This window comes from Ornithorhynchus anatinus, chromosome X5, assembly GCF_004115215.2.
Source record: "Ornithorhynchus anatinus isolate Pmale09 chromosome X5, mOrnAna1.pri.v4, whole genome shotgun sequence".
Lineage (NCBI taxonomy): Eukaryota > Metazoa > Chordata > Mammalia > Monotremata > Ornithorhynchidae > Ornithorhynchus > Ornithorhynchus anatinus.
Genome location: NC_041753.1, coordinates 46,560,727 through 46,580,773, shown reverse-complemented (window position 1 = coordinate 46,580,773; position 20,047 = coordinate 46,560,727). Strand labels below are relative to the sequence as shown.

At 40.5% G+C, this 20,047-nt stretch overlaps 1 protein-coding gene across 20 annotated transcripts in view; it reads right to left on the bottom strand.

Annotated features, from left to right (window-relative positions):
• The window catches only part of MPDZ (multiple PDZ domain crumbs cell polarity complex component), a 193,465-nt gene that overhangs the window by 48,045 nt on the left and 125,373 nt on the right, over positions 1-20,047 (bottom strand). For all 20 annotated transcript variants that reach the window (XM_039910725.1, XM_039910727.1, XM_039910728.1 and 17 more), the window contains 9 exons: positions 19,428-19,520; positions 19,256-19,330; positions 17,472-17,634; positions 15,618-15,760; positions 14,122-14,205; positions 13,810-14,003; positions 11,664-11,811; positions 6,301-6,387; positions 1,315-1,405 (listed from right to left, as the gene is read on the bottom strand). In XM_039910725.1, coding sequence (XP_039766659.1) covers positions 1,315-1,405; positions 6,301-6,387; positions 11,664-11,811; positions 13,810-14,003; positions 14,122-14,205; positions 15,618-15,760; positions 17,472-17,634; positions 19,256-19,330; positions 19,428-19,520 — 1,078 coding nt within the window. The remainder of the gene's footprint in view (positions 1-1,314; positions 1,406-6,300; positions 6,388-11,663; positions 11,812-13,809; positions 14,004-14,121; positions 14,206-15,617; positions 15,761-17,471; positions 17,635-19,255; positions 19,331-19,427; positions 19,521-20,047) is intronic.

Genomic DNA, 20,047 nt, shown 5'->3' with positions numbered 1-20,047 from the left:
ACATTTATGTGTAAAATAAGCCTGCTGACTAAGTGTCCCCCCAAAACCTAACATCTTAGCTACTGCCTTGCTCTGGAGAATGAAAATCATTGATACTTTATCATAGCCATCTTTGATAGCAGAAACTATCAATGAAAAGAGAATTCAAACATGCTTGACTGAGAATTTGCTGCAACGAGAATAAATAAAAGTCACAAAATGGGATAGCTCTGGGTGAACCATTATACATCTGGGCAACCAAATCTTTGATGGCATTTTCCCTCCATCCCCATAACTTCAGAAAATGGAGAGGTGAGGAATTTGAATGATAATCTGAACTAATATCTGAATTAATAAGGTTTGCTAGGGGACATGGCTTCCAAATTTGAATCCAGGGAATTTCACATGTTAATATGGGTATTTCTAAATTAAATCATATTAAAAAATGAAAATTTCCATATGACTAGTTTTTGTGATGTGAGAAATTTTCAACCAATACTAATCTATCACAGATTGTGCCCTGGTTTTTCCATACCTTGTTCTTGTCTGTCCGTCTCCCCCGATTAGACTATAAGCCCGTCAAAGGGCAGGGACTGTCTCTGTTACCGATTTGTACATTGCAAGCACTTAGTACAGTGCTCTGCACATAGGAAGCGCTCAATAAATGCTATTGAATGAATACCTTCAATGAGAATAATATTTATCTTTCAATTTACAAAAATGCAATTTTCAAAGTTTGGCAACAATTATGGAAAAAATAGTTCATTGTTAAGGTCCTGTAAGATAAGATTCACACTGCTTAAGAAAGAGAAAAACATTATTTAAAACAATATAATGATACTGATGGATTCTCCCATCAGGAATGACAGGTGAGCCTCGGTTCTGACGTTTCAGGATTGAGAAGCTGTGCAGAGAAACTGATTAGAGTGTTAGTCATGCAAGGGCACAGTGCGTTGTGAAATGCATGTGAGGTCTTCTCCCACATTAGCCAGGAACAGGAAGACACGGTTTAAAATCAGGTCTCCTGATTCCCAGACCAGTGTTCTTTCCACTGGACCAACAGGAGGACTAAAATAATATAATCAACATCAATTACCTTAATAGGAAAGGAGGAAAGTAATTCTACTTTAAGAATCTGGATTCTGGAAGTGCAAATTAACACTAATAAAGCTGCCACAAATTCAGCACCAGAAAAGAATATAAACATATAGAAATGTCTCCATCTTAAAGTTATTAAGTACCTTTAGGGAAAAAAGATATCAAAAAAGACCTCAGCAGAGGTTTGAGGGGAAATGATTTAGGGAAAAAAAATTTTCTATATCAAAGCAATCTTACATGCATTTTTCTTTGGGCCACTTTCCAAAGCATCAGGTGCACTGGAGCCAGAAAGCGGGAAAGTGAAAGATGACAGGCTACCTTCACTCACCTATAAAAACAATTGATAATTACCTTTTGAGAACAAGTTAAAAAGTAAATATCAGGATTCCATGATTAAATTCAGTAATATGGTATCACATAGGTAAGAAGAAAACACCAGCTAAATATGCTGTTTTTCTCTAAACGTGGGGGTTACGTTCTTAAATTTCTCCTAATCTAAAGAAAACACATATTATAGCATACATGGCTAGGATGACAATGTACATAAGCATACAACTGTTTCTTGTGACACTGTATTTGGTCCAGATAGTTTGATAGACATGTGCTGTTAAACAATTGTTCCTTAATTCCCCATCATCCTATCCATAATGTGTATTGAAAACATGTTATAGAAAAATTCTATGTATATACACACACACACATTAAAAAATGTAACAATTTTGAATAGTTTCTTGAGCCATTAACTATACATAGGGCAATTCATTTAGCAAAATATACAAAAGTATCGGGACAACTATTTGTAAGTATGTTAGAGCTATGGGAGGCCTAGGGGCATTATGGTCTAATAGAAATACCAGGGGATTGGTTTCTAGTTCCAGCTTGCCATTGGTCTGCTTTATAACCTTAGGCAAGTCACTTAGCTGCTTTGGGCCTTAAGTTTCCTCATCTACATAATGGGGATAAAGCAGACCTTGAGCCCCACGGGAGACAGAGACTGTGTCTGATCTGATTGTCTTGGATCTACCGAAGCGCTGAGCCAATAAAAGGCACTAATCAATCAATCAGTGGTATTTATCCAGTGCTGTATGCAGAGCACAGTACTAAGCGCTTGGGAGAGTACAATATAACAGAGCTTGTAGACATGTTCCCTGACCACAACAAGCTTACCATCTAGAGAGGGAAACAGAGATTAATATAAATAAATTACAGATATGTACGTAAGTGCTGTGGGCCTGAGGGACGGGTGAAAATAGGAGGGAAAACAGGTACTGAATCCCCATTTTACAGTTGAAGAAACTGAGGCACAGGGAAGTTAAATGACTTGCCCAAAGCCACACAGCAGGCAATCAGCAGAGCTGGATTAGAATCCAGGTCCTCTGACTCTCAGGCCTGTGCTCTTCCCATTTGGCCATGCTGCTTTCCTGCCTAGAATGAGCATATGCTCTAGAGGGGCAGACAGACACTGATGTAAATAAATTATGGATATGTACATAAGTGCTCTGGGGCTTAGAATGGGGTAAATACCAAGTACATAAAGGGTAGAGATCCAAGTGCATAGAAGATGCAGAAGGGAAAGGTAGTAGGGGAAAAGAGGTCTTAATTGGGGAAGACCTCTTAGAGAAGATGTGACCTTAATAAGACTTTTAAGCTGGAAAGAGTGGTGGAAGGAAGAAATGCAAGGTTGCCAAGAAGGAGAGAGATCAGGGCTGGAGAGGTAAATCTGGGAAACATCTGGATAAAGATGGTAGTTGAAGCCATGGGAACAAATGCATCCTCCAAGGAAGTGGGTGTAGCTGGAGAAGAGAAGGGGACCCGAACTGAACCTTGAAGGATCTCCACCGTCAGAGGGTGGGAAGCAGAGGAGAAGCCCAAAAATGAGATTAAGAAGGAGCGGTCAGAGATACAGGAGAAGCACCAGGAAGACAGTGTTAGTGAAGCCAAGATTAGATAATGTTTCCAGGAATAGGGAGCCACAGTGTCAAAGACAGCTGAGAGCTCTAGGAGAATGAGGATGGAGCAGAGGTTGTCAGATTTGGCAAGAAGAAGGTCATTGGTGAATTTAGAGAGGGGAGTTTCCACAGTGTGAAGGGGGCAGAAACCAGATTTGAGAGGATAAAGGAGAGAACTGGAGAAGAAGGGGAGACAGCAGGTATAGAGAACTCTCTCAAAGAGTTTGGAGAGGAATAGTAGGAGGAGATGAGGCAATGACTTCAAGAAGCCATGGGGTCATGGGAGGATTTCTTTTAGGGGACACATGAGCATGTTTGAAAGCTGTCGGGGGTGATTGAATGGTAAATACCATGATTATTAGAGTATCTCAAGGAAAATATTTTATATAATCAATTCCAGTATTTAAAAAAACAGCATGATACTGCAATGAAACAGTAGAAATGTAATATCTTGTGATTCAAGTCAATTCCCTCATTATACTCATAACTGGTCAGATCTGACTTCATTATTGTGTCCAAATGGGGCCCTACAACTTAAGCAAGGAATAGAGAATAGAGAAGGAGTTCATAAAAAAAATACAAAGAGATATAGTTTAAGTGTAAAACTAGCCATTTGTTATGACACCAAGAAGCTTATCAAGGGACTCTGGCCTTAAATTACCAAAGGGGAGGATTTGGGGGGTATTTGAGGAAGAATTTTCTGCTAAAGGTTTGACCTTGGAACGTTTCAGCAATGCAATACATTCTTGAGGGATTAAAAAATAAAATAAAAAGCATATTCTACTAGGAAGCAGTAATCAGGATTAACACACACACAGACACACCCACATGCATATACGCACACACACAATCTAGTGGGGCAAAAGCAGGAGATGGTCCGGCTCTTACAGACTCTTCATCATATGTAATTTGTAATGAACAAATTGCAATTTACCCAGTGTAATCTGTAATTTACCCTAGTTGTAATTTAAGTGTGTGTATTCCTTGATAGAGGAACGAGGGAACTTTGGCAAAGTGTTATCCATTAAAAATGTAACGTTAATATGCCTTAGAGTTGTAACAATTTAAATCTACAGATTATAAAATGGGTCCCTGACTACTGTCTCCCTCATAAAGCTATAAATTGATCAGGTGCAGGGAATATGTATTCCTTTTATATGCTCACCAAGTCTCTACCCATGTTCTGCACACATCAGACAATCAGATACTGTTGATGCTGATACTGATGACTCTATAGGCAAACTCTATAAACAGATGCTTTCAAATAGGAATGGTAGAGATCTCTTGGGCTCCAATCCCCAATTTTTATGGGAAAGTATGTTTCTTTTATTACTCTCTTTGTGTAATTGAGATTTCCTAGCCACTTCTGGCATATATTGTTAGAGGATATTTCAGGGTCTCTAGAATTAACTGGACTAATAGATGATTCACTAGAGTTCTCCAGCTGAGTTAACACAGCTGCCCTGACTGAATGCTGCAGCTTGGCTGTAGAGGCATCTCTTTGGTAGCAAGGATCTTGCTACTTGAGTGTGGCTGTGGAGATAAGACCATAGAAAGCCAGGAACTCACCTGAACTTTTTCAGACGTGTTCAATGACTCTAGCAAAATAGTCTATTTTTAAACACGACCTAATTTTTCTAATTTTAAAACGAGTCACAGGACTATCAAATTGCTTAGTCACACAATGAGCAACTAACCTACTCCAGCAGAGTGCTTGTTGAGGCCCAGGAAGCTCTTTCCTACTCATCACCACCTGGGACAAGCTGCCCTGTCCAGATGGAAACAAGGAAAAATGGCAGCAGCACCCTTTGCCCCTAGCCTTCACTACTCCTTCCCTAGCAAAGCATTGCTCCCTGCTGAGGAGTCTCTCCTCCTTCTGCCATCAACCAGGGGCGGGTGGGGTGGCGGCAAGGAGGGGTTGCCCTGTCCAAGTGGGAAGAAGTGGCGGTGCACCACACAAACAATTGGTGTTCGGAAGGTTGTGCTTGCTGCATTCTGGATCGGCACGATGCAGTGATAAAGAGCCTGCTTCAAATCCTTATCGAAGGCACATCTCCACCAAGAGGCCTTCCCTGTCTATGCCCCACCTTCTTCTCCTCCCACTTTCTTCTGCGTCACCCTGACTTGCTCCTTTTGCTCATCCCCCCTCCCAGCACTTACATACATATCTGTAATTGATTTATTTATATTAATGCCTGTCTCCTCCCCTCTAGATTGTAAACTTGTTGTGGGAAGGGAATGTGTCTGTTCACTGTTGTATTGTACTCTCCCAAGCGCTTAGTACAGTGCTCTGCACACAGTAAGTGCTCAATAAATATGATTGAATGAAGAAGTGAATGAATTGTAACATTTCTAACTTTACTAACTCTGGAATCCCATTCTCTAAACCCAACCTCCTAAATTGCCTTCTCTCTTATACGCTCCTCCCCAACAAAATAGCTATCTTTCCTCAAAACTGTTCTCTCCTATCACAGAGACCTCCTATCTATGGATCCCCTCCACTTCTGCCAGACCACTTGGACTCACTATTAAACCTCCTCTGCCTTGATGCATAAACCCACACCAACAGCACCCTCTGCTATATTCAACTCTTTCATCCTCTTCTCCCTCCATTGATTTTTCACCACACACTCCCAGCCCTGGATCACCTCTATAGTACGTTTCCTTTGCTCTTGTCTGCATATCGCACAGGACCGTTGGTGAAAATCCAGGCACCAGACTGACTTTGGCCATTTCAAATTTATCCTTACTTGCTACAACTCTGGCATCTCACATAGCAGCATTATTTCTCTTCTTTTGACTCCCAAGTACACTGCCCCCATTAATTATTTCACTCCCCTAAAACTACCCTAGGTTACCCATTTCTCTGTATTTTTCTGTGATTGTCTTCATTTTCCCAAGGAGACAGTAGCACACACTGGCTTCATAACCAAATTTCATTGGCTCTAAATGACAAGGGAAGTAGGATTAATCTGAGGGTAAAATATTCAACAAAATATCCAACGTAGATTGTTTAAAGGCAGTAGACTACACCACTTTTTTCCTTCTAGGCCTATGCTCTCCAGCAATACTTTGCATAGACTCCACTCTTGCTCAAAGTAGGGTCTGCAATGTGATCTTCAGGTAGACAGCCCAAAGAGAATGTGTAATAACTCCCAGAAACAAAGATGTTTTCATGTCTGAATGCAATGCTAGGTGGTAACTGGGTCTCACAACAGTTCCTTTTTTCCCCACCTTTGGGATTCCTTCTCTTAAATGTTCCATAACGACAAACCTGGCTGCTCTGGGATGTCCTCCTTTCTGAATGGAATGGGCCAGCTTTGATTCTTCCAACTTCCAATCTTACTGTACCTAGAGAACACTGAAGAACAGATTTTTTTTTATTAGGCTTTCCAACACAAACATCTCATTAATCTTTCATATTATATTTTACCACCACAGCCCAATTTTTGAAAGGCAACTTCCCATTAGTGCTTCCAATTTTCATGTTCACAAATGGATCTAAGACTCCCAGGCTGCGTCTCTACAGACATGGAAACTGAAGGATTGAATAATTAAGAGTTGAAATTTAGGTTTTACATAAATGAATTTTTAATTGAAAATGAACTCATTTGTCTTCTTACCGCTCCAGGGAACACAATGACGTGACTCCTGAGTGGGTGTTCTCCCAAGCCGGAATTCCACAATTTTACTACACTCCACTCTCCCGCTCCCCAGGGAGAACAGGGCTCAGTAAATTGCCTTCTGAAATACTGCTAACTGTAGTACCTCAAAGAAATGCTTTTTAATGAAAATCATGATAATTCCTCTGACCAGCACATTAGCTCTTAGGCAATGACACCCCTTATGTCTTTTCCCTTCTTTTCACCCCTATTTCTCATCCTCCTCTTTACTCAATGTAATTTTCTGTGGAATGCCTTCTAATTTTGTTCCTCACATTTTTTTCTACAAGAAAGGAATTCCTGTAGTAAGTGGGCAAAATTACAATGTCCCTAATCCTCTGTAGGTCTTTACTAAGAATGTGTGTCTGCTCCAAACAAAAACTCCTCACTCTAAGCTTCAAGGCTCTTCATCACCTTGCCCCTTCCTACCTCTCCTCCCTTCTCTCTACCGCCCACCCCGCACGCTCCGCTCCCCTGCCGCCCACCTCCTCACCGTCCCTCGGTCTCGCCTATCCCGCCGTCGACCCCTGGGCCACGTCCTCCCGCGGTCCTGGAATGCCCTCCCTCCTCACTTCAGACAATCTAATTCTCTTCCCCTCTTCAAATCCCTACTTAAAACTCACCTCCTCCAAGAGGTCTTCCCAGACTGAGCTCCCCCCTTTTTCCCTCTGCTCCCTCTACCTCCTCTTCACCTCTCCACAGCTAAACCCTCTTCTCCCCCCTTTCCCTCTCCTCCTCCCCCTCCCGTCCTACCCCCTCAGCACTGTACTCGTCCGCTCGACTGTATATATCTTTATCACCCTATTTATTTGGTTTATTTTATTTAATGAGATGTACATCACCCTGATTCTATTTAGTTGCCATTGTTTTTATGAGATGTTCTTCCCCTTGACTCTATTTATTGCCATTGTTCTTGTCTGCCTGTCTCCCCCGATTAGACTGTAAGCCCGTCAAACAGCAGGGACTGTCTCTATCTGTTGCCGACTTGTACATTCCAAGCGCTTAGTACAGTGCTCTGCACATAGTAAGTGCTCAATAAATACTACTGAATGAATGAATGAATGAATGTGTGTATAAATGGATACACATTCACATACTGTCTTTTGGTTCAAAGATTAAGCTATGGTGGCTAATAGGACAGTGCATGACAGACAATCCCTCCCACAATGTATGCATATAATGACTTCCCCTTGCTGCACTGTTATGTTTATTATCAACATTGCCGGACTTTCTCACACCCACTCCCCTACCCACCCTTTCTTGGTGTCAATCTGATTGTGCTTGGCAGACCGATCTGTCTTTCAATGTTTTCTTCCAGGTGTCCACAGTTATGTCCCTTATTTTGAGGTTTTTGCATTATTATGTCTTTAAAGCCATTTCAGTTTTAAGAGAGTACTTTGATCTGCTGTCATCTATTCTCCTATTGTCCAACCTAGTGAAGGTATGATAACATGAGCACTGCTTCAGGGCTGCTATCTTGACTCTTTATCAGGATCTTATTGTTTGAAATGCTATCGTGCCATACCCTGACTTTCTGGCTAAGCGGGCAATTAGTAGGTACCTGTCTTGCCAAGCTAATTCACTGACTCCTTTGTTCTTGTTTCCCCCACCAATGACCTCTTGTTCTTGCCCTCCCACTACTTGTATCCCCCTCCCCCATTACACTCAACCAACCACAAATCACTATCTTCAAAGCCCTTCTGATAAAACATCTCCTCTACTTACATCTTCCCCACACGACCAGTAATCTCTCTATATCCCAGTTCTTCTGTACTACCTGAACATTTAAGTGCCCACCTCTTAGCACTTAAGTACAAGTTTTGCTTGTTTTGTTGCAAGTAATTCTTGATCTTGGAAGTATCTGCGTTAAATCAGTCCTAGTACCTGCTTCTGACAGCACCCATAGTCTTAAAGATTGCCTGTAAGTAAATATATTGTAGAGACATGCCACTGCTTGCCAAACAGCTTAGCACAGATGGGATTTCTTGGCCTAAAAATATCAGTAGTATCTACTGGGGACTTACTGTACACTAGATATACAGTATACAGCACTATACTAGATGCTTTGGGGAGTACAATATAGGAGTTGATTGATATGTTCCCTGCCCTCAAGAAGCTTACAATCTAGAGAACTAAAGGGGCTGCTTTATTGTTGTCATGTTTTTTGAGCCACTTCCAGTCACTTGGGTAGTTTGGATCAATCAGTGGTATTTATTTATTGAGTGCTTACTTTGTCCAGAGAACTGCACGAAGCACATGGGAGAGAACAATACAAAACACTTGGAAGATGAAAAATAATCCCTGCTCTCAGATGAGTTTAGTGGATGCCACTTGGTTTCATTGTTAGTGAAAAATTTGTAAAGTATCAGATGGCAGTCACATTAGCACCCTGCAAAGCAGTAGTAATAGGAACAGCCTAAAGTCTTGCTGTTGGCTAATGACAAATCAATTGGGTTCCAATGACTATATTTGGGTATACTATAGCCAAGACTTTGCTCTCTTGTCTGGTTATAAGCTCTGTTGGAGATTTAAAACCAATGCTTAGCCCTTTAAAAGGGTTGGAGTAAGACATTATTTACCTTATCAATTCCCTGTTGGCAAATTATTTTTCTGCACATTTCAGCATCATTGCCCACACATGCTTTGAAATCTCCCATAAGAATCAGCTTGCCAAATATTGGTTTTTACTATAATGAACCTTTCTCATCCTGGGTATAAGTCAGTGTGGGGCATTCGCATTGGTGATTGTGGCAAAGTGTTTCTGTTTTATGGGTAAAGATAGGGTCATTAAATGCTCACTGATACTTTGGCAGACTTGAGACAAGTGACTGGCTAATTGTAAAGCTTTTACTGCCAGTCTTCCTCTCCAGGAAAAGGAGGACTTAAGACCGATTTCCATAAACTGCAGTCTATGAGGAAGTCCTATTTCATGCTCTGTTGTCAACTCCATATCTAGCTAGCTCATGTGCAACAAATGCTCTAAGCTCCTTGTGGGGAGGGAACATCTCATGTGCACCTGTTGTACTTTCCCAAGGATTTAGTACTATACACTGCAATCAGTGGGCCCTAAAATATCATTTTTACTACCTTCTTGTTGAATAACTGCTGCTGTCGTCATCAGGTAATTTCTGATGTTTCATGATGTGATTGCTATTTTCTTTGTGTCTGGCAGATTTTTATTTGTAGGACATTGTCAAATCAATCAGTGGTATTTACTGTATGCAGAGCACTGTACTGAGCACTTGGGAGAGTAAAATACAACATAGTTGGTGAATATGTTCCCTGCCCACAAGGAGCCTGCAGTCTAGAGTCATGGGAAGCAGCATGGCACAGTAAACAGAGCACGGGCCTGGGAGTCAGAAGGTCATGGGTTCTAATCCCGGCTCCACCTCTTGTCTGCTGTGTGGCCTTGGGCAAGTCACTTCACTGGGCCTCAGTTACCTCATCTGTAAAGTGGGAATTGAGATTGTGAGCCCCACCTGGAACAGGGACTGTATTCAACCTGATTTGCTTGTATCTACCCCAGTGTTTAGTACAGTGCCTGGCATAGAGTAAGTGCATGACAAATACCACAATTATTATTATTAGCGATAGCTTACAGTCTTGTGGGTTAAGGATGACCAGCTGTGGTTTTCTGGGGGACTGGCTTGGGGGGAGGCAGGTCATTTTAAGGACCACTTCCCTAGCACTCTGCCTATTTAGAGTGAGTACTTCATTTCTTAGGAGAGCTTCTCAAGCACTCAGATTGCTAGCTATTAGAGGCTCCACATTTTTAAATGCTCAGTAACCTAAGCTTGTTACTTGCATAGGACTTTAGTTTGACTATCATATAGCCTATAGGTTAAACAGGACTGTATCTACCACATAGCCTTGCTTAACCACCAACCTCTAAGACTGTAAGCTCATTGTGGGCAGGGAACATGTCTACCAACTCTGTTATATTGTACTCTCCCAAGTGCTTAGTACAGTGATCTACAGTAAGCACTCAATAAATAACACTGATTGACCGATGCTTGAAGATGCAACATGGTATCCGCAAGTTGGACTACAGAGTTTCTGTCAAAACTGAAAAGCTCTTCCAGATCAACGGATACATTAAAAGTCTTTGAGACAGTCAACCAGGAACTGATTTATGCTGAAGACTATGGTCCTCATGCAAATAACACAAGATGATATGCAAATAATTATGAAATATTTGCAGAGCAAAGAACTATCTTTACATGCACACGTTTGGTGGGCAACTGCCTTTTGGGCCACACTCAAGTGTATGGAAGCATAAGATCTATGCGTTGGTAGTTTTATCTCTGAAACAAAGGACAGCTCTCTCTCTCTGTGTATCTCCATATATTTAATGGACACAATGAAAACTATGATTTGGAGCTGAGAATAGGATTTAGAAATTGTACAATGGCAAACAAGTACCTGCCCCTTTATTATGGGCCTGCTTGTTTATGATCCTCTTCTCTTACTAATATATCTATATATAGTTCTGAATGGTCTATATTGTACCACTAAGGTTCACAAGAATGGAAACTCAGGAAAAAAAATCACAAGTTTAAAAGCACAATGTATCAGTAACTTTGGAATGGACATGGCCTCCTGCCAGGTTTTCACAGATTCCTCTCAGGCAGAAGAAATAAGCAGAAAGCTAGAGCTTTTAATGACACTGAGGTTTTAGGTTCCTTGGACAGCCTACTATGCTACTCACATGACTAGGCATTTTGCCAAGGTTGCTGGCTCAGCAATTTTAATTGAAAATCCATACTGCTGCTAAATAAAATGTCTCATTATCTTGGAGACATATTAAAAATACCATTTTTCAACTAAGACTCATAACATTAAATTGTCAGGATTTTATTTGTAAAAATGAGAGAAGATCATAAATTAACAGGTATTTGGCTATCGCCATCCAATCTGAAACTATTTTCTTTTTCTTGGAATATAATACCACCACCACTGCTCCTTCTAGTGTTACCTTTAGCAAAGCAGCAACAGCTTCCTGGGTGGCATTTCGCACATCCTCCCCATTCACCATTAGTATCTGGTCTCCTTGCATCAGTCTTCCATCTGTATCTGCAATTCCTCCTTTCACGATGTCCGACACAAACACACCGGTATCATTTCTGAAAACATATAATCTTAATATTTAGCATTATCCTTTTACATCTGCATTATAATAAAAATAATAATAATATTAATGGCATTTGTTAAGTGCTTACTATGTGTGAAGCACTGTTCTAAGCACTGGGTAGATACAAGGTAATTAGGTTATCTCACGTGGGGCTCACAGTCTTAATCCCCATTTTCCAGATGAGGTAACTGAGGCCCAGAGAAGTTAAGTGACTTGCCCAAAGTCACAGCTAACAAGCAGCGATGCTGGGATTAGAACCCATGACCCATTATGACTGCAAATGTAAACACAGTGCCACGTCAGCTAATTATACTGATACAATTTCTCCCCCTGACAGGGAAAATGAATCCTGAATCAACATCCTTAATGAATAGGACCTGGATTCAAATCCCAGCTCTGCACCACTTGTCTTCTGTGTGACCTTGGCCAAGTCACTAAACTTCTCTCTGCCTCAGTTATCCCATCTGTAAAATGGGGATTAAATCCTACTCCCTTCCATTTTGACTGTGAGCCCCATGTGGGACAGGGAATTTTTCCAACCTGATTATCTAGTATATGCCCCAGCCCTTAGTACAGTGCTTAACAAGTACCATTAATTGTTAAAATCTTTGCCAATATTGGGATCATTTTACCACCAAATATTTTTCTTCTCTCCGATTTGTTTGTAAAGAACTCAAATTCATTTTTGCAAAGAAAGCAATCAATAAAACTACTGCCTGAGTAGCTTTCTATATTCTACTGCAGCTTGAAAGCGTCATAGATTGAAATAGAATTAAACTATTTCTGATATTAATTTTCCTCTATTCAAACTTTTAGGTTTACTTGAAAACTAAAATTAGGCCTGAGAGTAAGCATTTTATGAGTCAATCCAGTTGTGGATAATTTTACAAGGAACTGAAATTTCTTCTCTATCTATGCATCCCTGTCTATCTCTCTTTATGGTGGGGGATAATGCAGACAACCCTTGTGCAATAATCAATAATTGATTGCAGAAAGGTTTTACTGACTCCATTATAAATGAAATGACCTCCTCATTACCTAAGAGCATTCATATGGGTGATGAATGGAGTGATGAATTACCAAATGATAATCACAAAACAAACCAATGTGGCCTCTGATAATCTGCCAATGGTGTCTTCTCAGGAAACTGACTTGGCAACAGCCATTTATCAGTCTGGTCATTTATGGTAGCCAATTAGTACACCATAGTAACCCCAATTCTCCCCATATGTATCATGGAACTAACTGCTTTAGAATTATTCTAGGAGAGAAAACCTGGTCCAGCAAACCCTATTTCTTGGGTATTGACAAGGTGTACCATCTGGGCACAAAGCAGGAGGTTGGCTGTTATCTTTTAACTAGGAGAGCAGCTGCTGAAACAATCCCTGGAACCACCCAATAATTCAGGCCTTCTAGAAAAGCACTTCTAGTCCCCAGTGGATATCCCTACCTGTCTCCCTCACAGGTGTTTGCAGCAAGCTCCCTAAGCTGCCTGAGACCCAAGTCAGGCACAGGATACTCTGGTGACCTGGGCTCCAGCCACTGCCCTTTTTAGTCACAGGGCCCTTCCTTTCTAGATAAAGGATTCACTCCTTAAAAATGGGGAGGGTATGCAGAGTGACACTCCTAGGTGGCGCCCAGTATGTGTGCCTGCATCTCTCAGAATGCTCTAGAATTTAATGGAATGGATTTATTTCTCTTGGCCCTACATCTTATGATGAAACTTGTTTGTAGGATGGCAAGTCTTTGGTGCAATTTTCTGGGCTGAAATGCTGCTCCTAAAATGACCAAAAATGTTAACGTGGTTCCTTCAGGCATTACCATGCTGGGCCTGCCCATTCACAGTGCTCCATTTGCATTCAGAACAGTAATCACAGGGAGCTAAATTTAGTTCTTAAAGATCAATTGGATTTATTGAATGCTTACTGTACTAAGGGCACTGTACTAAGCGCTTGGGAGAGTATTGACAGGTTTGCTGCCTTATTCATACCTTTTACCAACAATGCTTAATCCAAGACCTTTCCCTGGTTTTTTCTGTAGTTCTATATTCAGGATATCATACATATCCTCCTCCTTGTACTGGGCTTCATCTCTGTAGACAGTTAAGCGGACTTTCTGTGGAGTTTGCCTCAGGACATTTATAGCTTCATCATGTGTGGCACTCCTCAGATCAATTCCATTCACCTGTAACATATTCACATATTAACTCTGAGAAAAGAGGTGTCAAAGAATGACTATATCAAAAACCTTCATAAATCATCCCCTCCATGATCCGAGTGAAAACCCACTCCACTATTTATACCTCTAAAATCTGATCTCCAGCCCAGAGCCTTCCATCTTTGCAAGCTGCTCCTTCTTCATAAACTTCATGGATAATAATTGCACCCTGTGGATTAAAAGCAAAAATATTTCTCTTTTTGCTAGCACTAAACCCAATACCTAGTAAAAATCAAACGGGAATATCAATGGCATCTGAGTGCTTTCAGTGTACAGAACAGTGTACTAAGTATTTGGAAAATTACAATATGATAGAGTTGGTAGACTTGTGTTGTATGAACATACTAAAAGCTCCAGACTAAGGGCTGAGTCCTCCAAATTCTTACTGAGCCACTTATTGAACAAAATCAAAATTTCCAGGCAGGCTTTCAAAACAATATTTTTCCAAAAAAAGATCAATATGCTGAGACCTAGACATATAATAATAATAATAATAATAATAATGTTGGTATTTGTTAGGTGCTTACTATGTTCAGAGCACTGTTCTAAGCGCTGGGGTAGATACAGGGTAATCAGGTGGTCCCACGTGAGGCTCACAGTCTTAATCCCCATTTTACAGATGAGGGAACTGAGGCAAAGAGAAGTTAAGTGACTTGCCCACAGTCACACAGCTGACAAGTGGCAGAGCTGGGATTCGAACCCATGACCTCTGACTCCCAAGCCCATGCTCTTTCCGCTGAGCCACGCTGTTTCTCTGAGGTCTAGATGCATGTATATAGTTTTAATGTAAATTATTAGGGGTCCACGGGACAGAAGTTTGACATGGTATAGCTTCAACATCAAATGACAGACAGGACAAGGTGACCAACGATAATGTCCTGGATGCAGTAAGCTCACCAGACTGAGGCAATGCATACAACAATGCAACCTGGTAATAAAGGGAAACTGAGGAGACCAGATAACAGGATATGGACTGCAACTACTGTATGGTGAATTGAAAGGGGAAACACACAAGTTGGAAGGGAAGAATAAATGATTCAAATACACAGAGAAGCGCAGTTTCTAACAATGCATCGTATCAGTGATCAGTGCTGGGAGACCACTATCTTAAACAGAACAGCCTGGTGGTCAACCTTTCCTTGAGCAAAGGCTTCAAGAAAATCAGGCTATTAATAATAATGTTGGTATTAAGAGACAGGCTTAAACACAAACATGTTACAAGAGGGACATTAGCACAGTTAGGACTTATCTTTTTAAGTGCAAACAATGTGGAAGGGAGTGTCAGTTTTGAATCAATCCCTTCAGATAGGATCTCATTATCAATAGCATCACCTTTGAAAAAAACCCATACACTAATACAAAGCAACTACTAACCCATAGCTGATTTTATCTATTCTTTACTTTTAGTAAATAGTGTCAAAACACAGGAATATCCTTAATCTGTTTTTTTTCTAAAACTTTGAATTTTAGAAATGATTTTACTTAACTTGTTCTTATAACCTAAATTAGACATCTTCAAAAACAATTCCTTTCAGAAGTAAGAAACTGCCTATTTATTCTGGAGAATCACAAGACACTTACCAGTAAAGTGTCTGCCCCTCCAACAATACTCAGTCCAAGCCCAGTGCGTCCTTTAGAAATATCAATTGTTGTTTCACACCCAGGGATAATGGGACAGATAGCTGGATCCGAAGATAAGGTAGGAGTGGATGACCGGCTTGAACCTTAAAATAGCAGTTTCAAACATCAGAAAACAATGAAAGAATTGAAATTAAAATTGCAGTACCCCACCAACTGTGCATGTTTTCTTGACACCAGCTGTTATTAACCTCCAAAATAATTATGGAGGTTATTAATTATTATAAAATAAAATGGGGAGAGGGAGTAAAGAGGAAGGATGGGGGAAAAGAAGAGAGTGGAATGGAAACAAGTAAAGGAGTGGGGAGCGATGGGCAAAAGAGAGGAAAAAATGAAGAAGAGAGGAAAAAAGGAGAGAGCAAGGAAAGGGGCCAAAGAGGGAGGAAGAGATAATACCCATCCTTCCATGGCCACACTATCACCTCTGTCCTACCACAGCTATCAGAAACATCCAATCAGCAAGGCACCCTGACACTGACCAAGGAGAGATAAGCTGACACCAGACCATGGCTGGCAAATCAGCGCTAAGAAGCAGCATAGTAGCTGTGCACTACCTTTGAGATTTCCACACATCTAGTGCAGCGCCTTGAAAGGGGAATATCAACACTGCCCCTGAAGCATCCAGTCAGGCTGTTTGGCTCGTCTTCACTAAGCTCTGGGGCCAGGGTCAAGGGTTGCCAAAAAGAATACCACAGGGGCTTAGGGTGGGGCCTGTGGCTTGCTGGCAGAGAGCAAAAAGTGGAACTTCCATCTTGACTCCACTTCTAGACCCCTTATGACTAAGAGGGGAAAGTGGTGGTGAGTGGAAGGCAGCCAGCCCTACCCCAAAAGCTTCAGACAGACAAAGCCATTAGTTTTGTCTGAATCCCGTGGGGATGACGCCCTGCTTGGTCCCCTACTATGATCTCTCACATCTAGGAGATTTTTCCTCTAGTAAAATGTCAAACTTATATGGTCAGTGATTGAGTTTTCAAGAGACTCAGAAACTTAAACCTACAGTCTTCATTCCTTTCCTTTTCCTAAATCACTTTATATCCTACTTTCTTAATTTTACCAAAGAATCTGATATGGGAAAGTCAGAAAACAGTACATAGCTATGACAGCTTAAGAGCCCCAAGTTTCTCTTTACATTACTTCATATGAATAGAATACTTTTATGGCTTTAAAATACATACTTTCCCCCCTTCATACTATTTTTGAATGTGTCATTTCACTTTATTTTCTGAATGCTATTTCTGGTCCAGTATAAAATCCACAGGAGTATAGAAAGTTTCCAAGAAAGCTGATTTTAATGCACTGGCAAGCATTTTCTAAATAAAATGAATTTTTCATCAAATAAATGCTTTATTTGATATGATCCTAGATGCAAATATGGCTTCTAGAAGCAAATGCTTGATCCGTGTTTCGGCAACAGGCATTTCAAAAGAAAACAAATGTTTTGATTGTTCAAGACAAAACAGATGTTTGCTTTGGGACTGTTAAGACACCCAGCTATTTTCAGCACATTTTTGCTAGCTGCCTATTGAGAAGATTATCCGATCATAGAATGTTTGCACTAAACATCGTGTTTTTAAGATACAGCAAACTGAAAAGTAGAGAGAGGTAGGGTTAGGACATCTCAAAGAGCATTTCTGAAAAACATCCTTACCTCTTGCAACATTTTTACATCAGTCTTTACTAAGTATATAAATTTGTGGTAAAACAATTAAATAAAATACTTAAGATCTGTCATATACATGTGTTGTTTTCCAGTCCAGGTTTGCCTGTGGAATATGAAACTTATGTCAGGGTACTTACTTTTGAGAGGCTCAGGCTCAGCTGGAACTGTCTCGGGCTGTAAGATGTTCATTTTGTCTCCATTGGTAATGCTGAGTGCAGACTGGGGAGACTGAGCATCTGGATCCTCTGTATTAATTGTAAGTTTTACTGTGGCCTTTGAGGTCTTCAGCAGACCGATAAACTATTGGATAATGAAAACAGAAGCAAACCTTGGGAGCTAATTATTTTACATAAACAAGCAATCAATATAGTAAGTGCTTATCATCGCATCTAGGACTGTAGGAAGCGGGGCTGTAGTTCTCCCTCCCTAACTCACTTACTTTCCCTGACATGCAGTTTTCCTGACCACATTTTTGATCATGAGAGCTGAAATTGGGAAACCAGAATCAGGAAGGGCATGGTAAACATTTTAAGGACACGGTAAAACAAAGCTTCAAGCAACACTGTATCCCAACTGAAAACTGAAAGCCAAGGATAGGCCAGCATGGTACACTGCTATCAAAAAAAAAAAAAAAAAAAAGGAGTGGCTTTCAATGAGAAAAAGCTTCCTATAGAACGAAAGCCATGGAGGAAACACAGAAAACAGGGCCTAACACTAGAAACATTAAACATGACTACACAATACGGGACTCTCTTTTTGTGTACTCAACATGGCTGAAATTATGGCTCCTGAGTTGGCTTTTTCATCTTTCTCCTCCTCACCTCCCCCACCAAAACATGTGCGCACACACACACACACACACGTGGGTATCACCATTACTGATGTCCACTTAAAATAGGAAAGGTAAACATATATTAATCATGAATATCTGTGGCTAAAGCCAAAGAACTATAAATGTGGATGTTTATAGATATTTGCCAGTATATTTATGGAAATTTCTATACTGACATGAATTATTAGGAGAGAACAAGCATTTAGATGTCACCTATCTGGTCCTTCTTCATCTCCCTGTATATTAAAACTAAATTTCTTTGGTGGTTGGAAGTGTATCAAGCAACCATTAATTTCCCCCAGTTTCCTCCAACACTCACCATAGTTGACCTTCTTTGACAGAAGGTCATATAGACGATAATGATAAAGCTTCGGTTTTGAATCTGGATCTGCGATAATTTAATGACCTTGAAGTCTACCAGTTATCAACAAGGACCATCATCTATCATGGTCTAGTGATTTCATTTTTAAAAATGTGTTGGTGTGAATGGCTTAAACATTTCCTGAAGGTAGTCTTATACTCACAAGACCTAGTTAGCATATTTATATGGTCCAATTATGGTTCTAGGTTTTCAGGTAGGTGAAAAGGTCTAAGTGAAGAGGACTTAAATAGAGAACTTCATTTAATAATAATAATAATGTTGGTATTTAAGCGCTTACTATGTGCAGAGCACTGTTCTAAGCGCTGGGGTAGACACAGGGGAATCAGGTTGTCCCACATGGGGCTCACAGTCTTAATCCCCATTTTACAGATGAGGGAACTGAGGCACAGAGAAGTTAAGTGACTTGCCCACAGTCACTATGTTAAATACTAATCATAATGAGACATAAATGTTGGGATGGTCTTGCTATCAAATAACCCTGTAAATAATGAGAAATTCCAAGCAGTTTTGCAAATCACAGCCCACAATATTTTCAAGGACTCTAACTTCCTTCCTAGATATTCAGGTAGCACAGTAAATGAAACTACATCTTTACTCCCCACTCTGGGGAAATAATTCCCTTATCTAGATGAAATTGTCATTTTCAAACTTGCTACCATGAGCACCCAAAGACTATACTAATCAATAACCATTATTTATAAGAGCACCTTTTCCACAGGATACCCCACAACAACTTCATCATCTACTGCCAAGATCTGATCTCCAACTTTGATTCGTCCATCCTAGAAAGAAAAACAATAGAAGGTTGAAACTTCAGCCCTGGCAGTTGTACCTCCAAACCCTCACTGCCTTATATTTGCCAGAACAGAAATGCCTCACCTTTGCTACTACTCCATGATCTGTTAAACTCTTAATGACAACTCCATTAAGTGTGTCATCTTCACTGATAGCAATGCCTAATCCTCCTTGATCCTAGAAAAATACAGATTGGAGCAATCATTAGATTTTAACAGATGGTTTTCCAAAATAGAAAAGGTTTGCATGTGAAATTTAATGACACTTAATTCAAAGAGAGGACTAGAAAAGGGGGTAAGGATTTCCTCAAGCCCACTCCACATAGACCATTAAGAATGAACCAAATGTTCCTGCCTCCTCTTTTTCTACTGTATAATTAAACCATCTGTATCTGTATCAAGTGATAGAAATTCAGACCTGGATATAACCTCCAGAGCATCACCTCCTCAACTATGCCTCTCTTCTTCCCATCCCACCTTTACTAGACAAATGTATGAACCAAATGCAGCTGGGCTGCTATTAGGTTCCCTGGGCTTGCTGAAAATAAGTGCCTGGAGTCTGCTTCCCTGGAGGGCAGCATTTTGATACTCGGGAAATCAGGGGTATCCCAAACTTTGAAGCACAAAGGGTTGCATTGAAAAATCGCCAGAGCTTGAGAGCTGCACCTACTTTGTCTACATTTTCCACTTTAAAAATAACCAGAA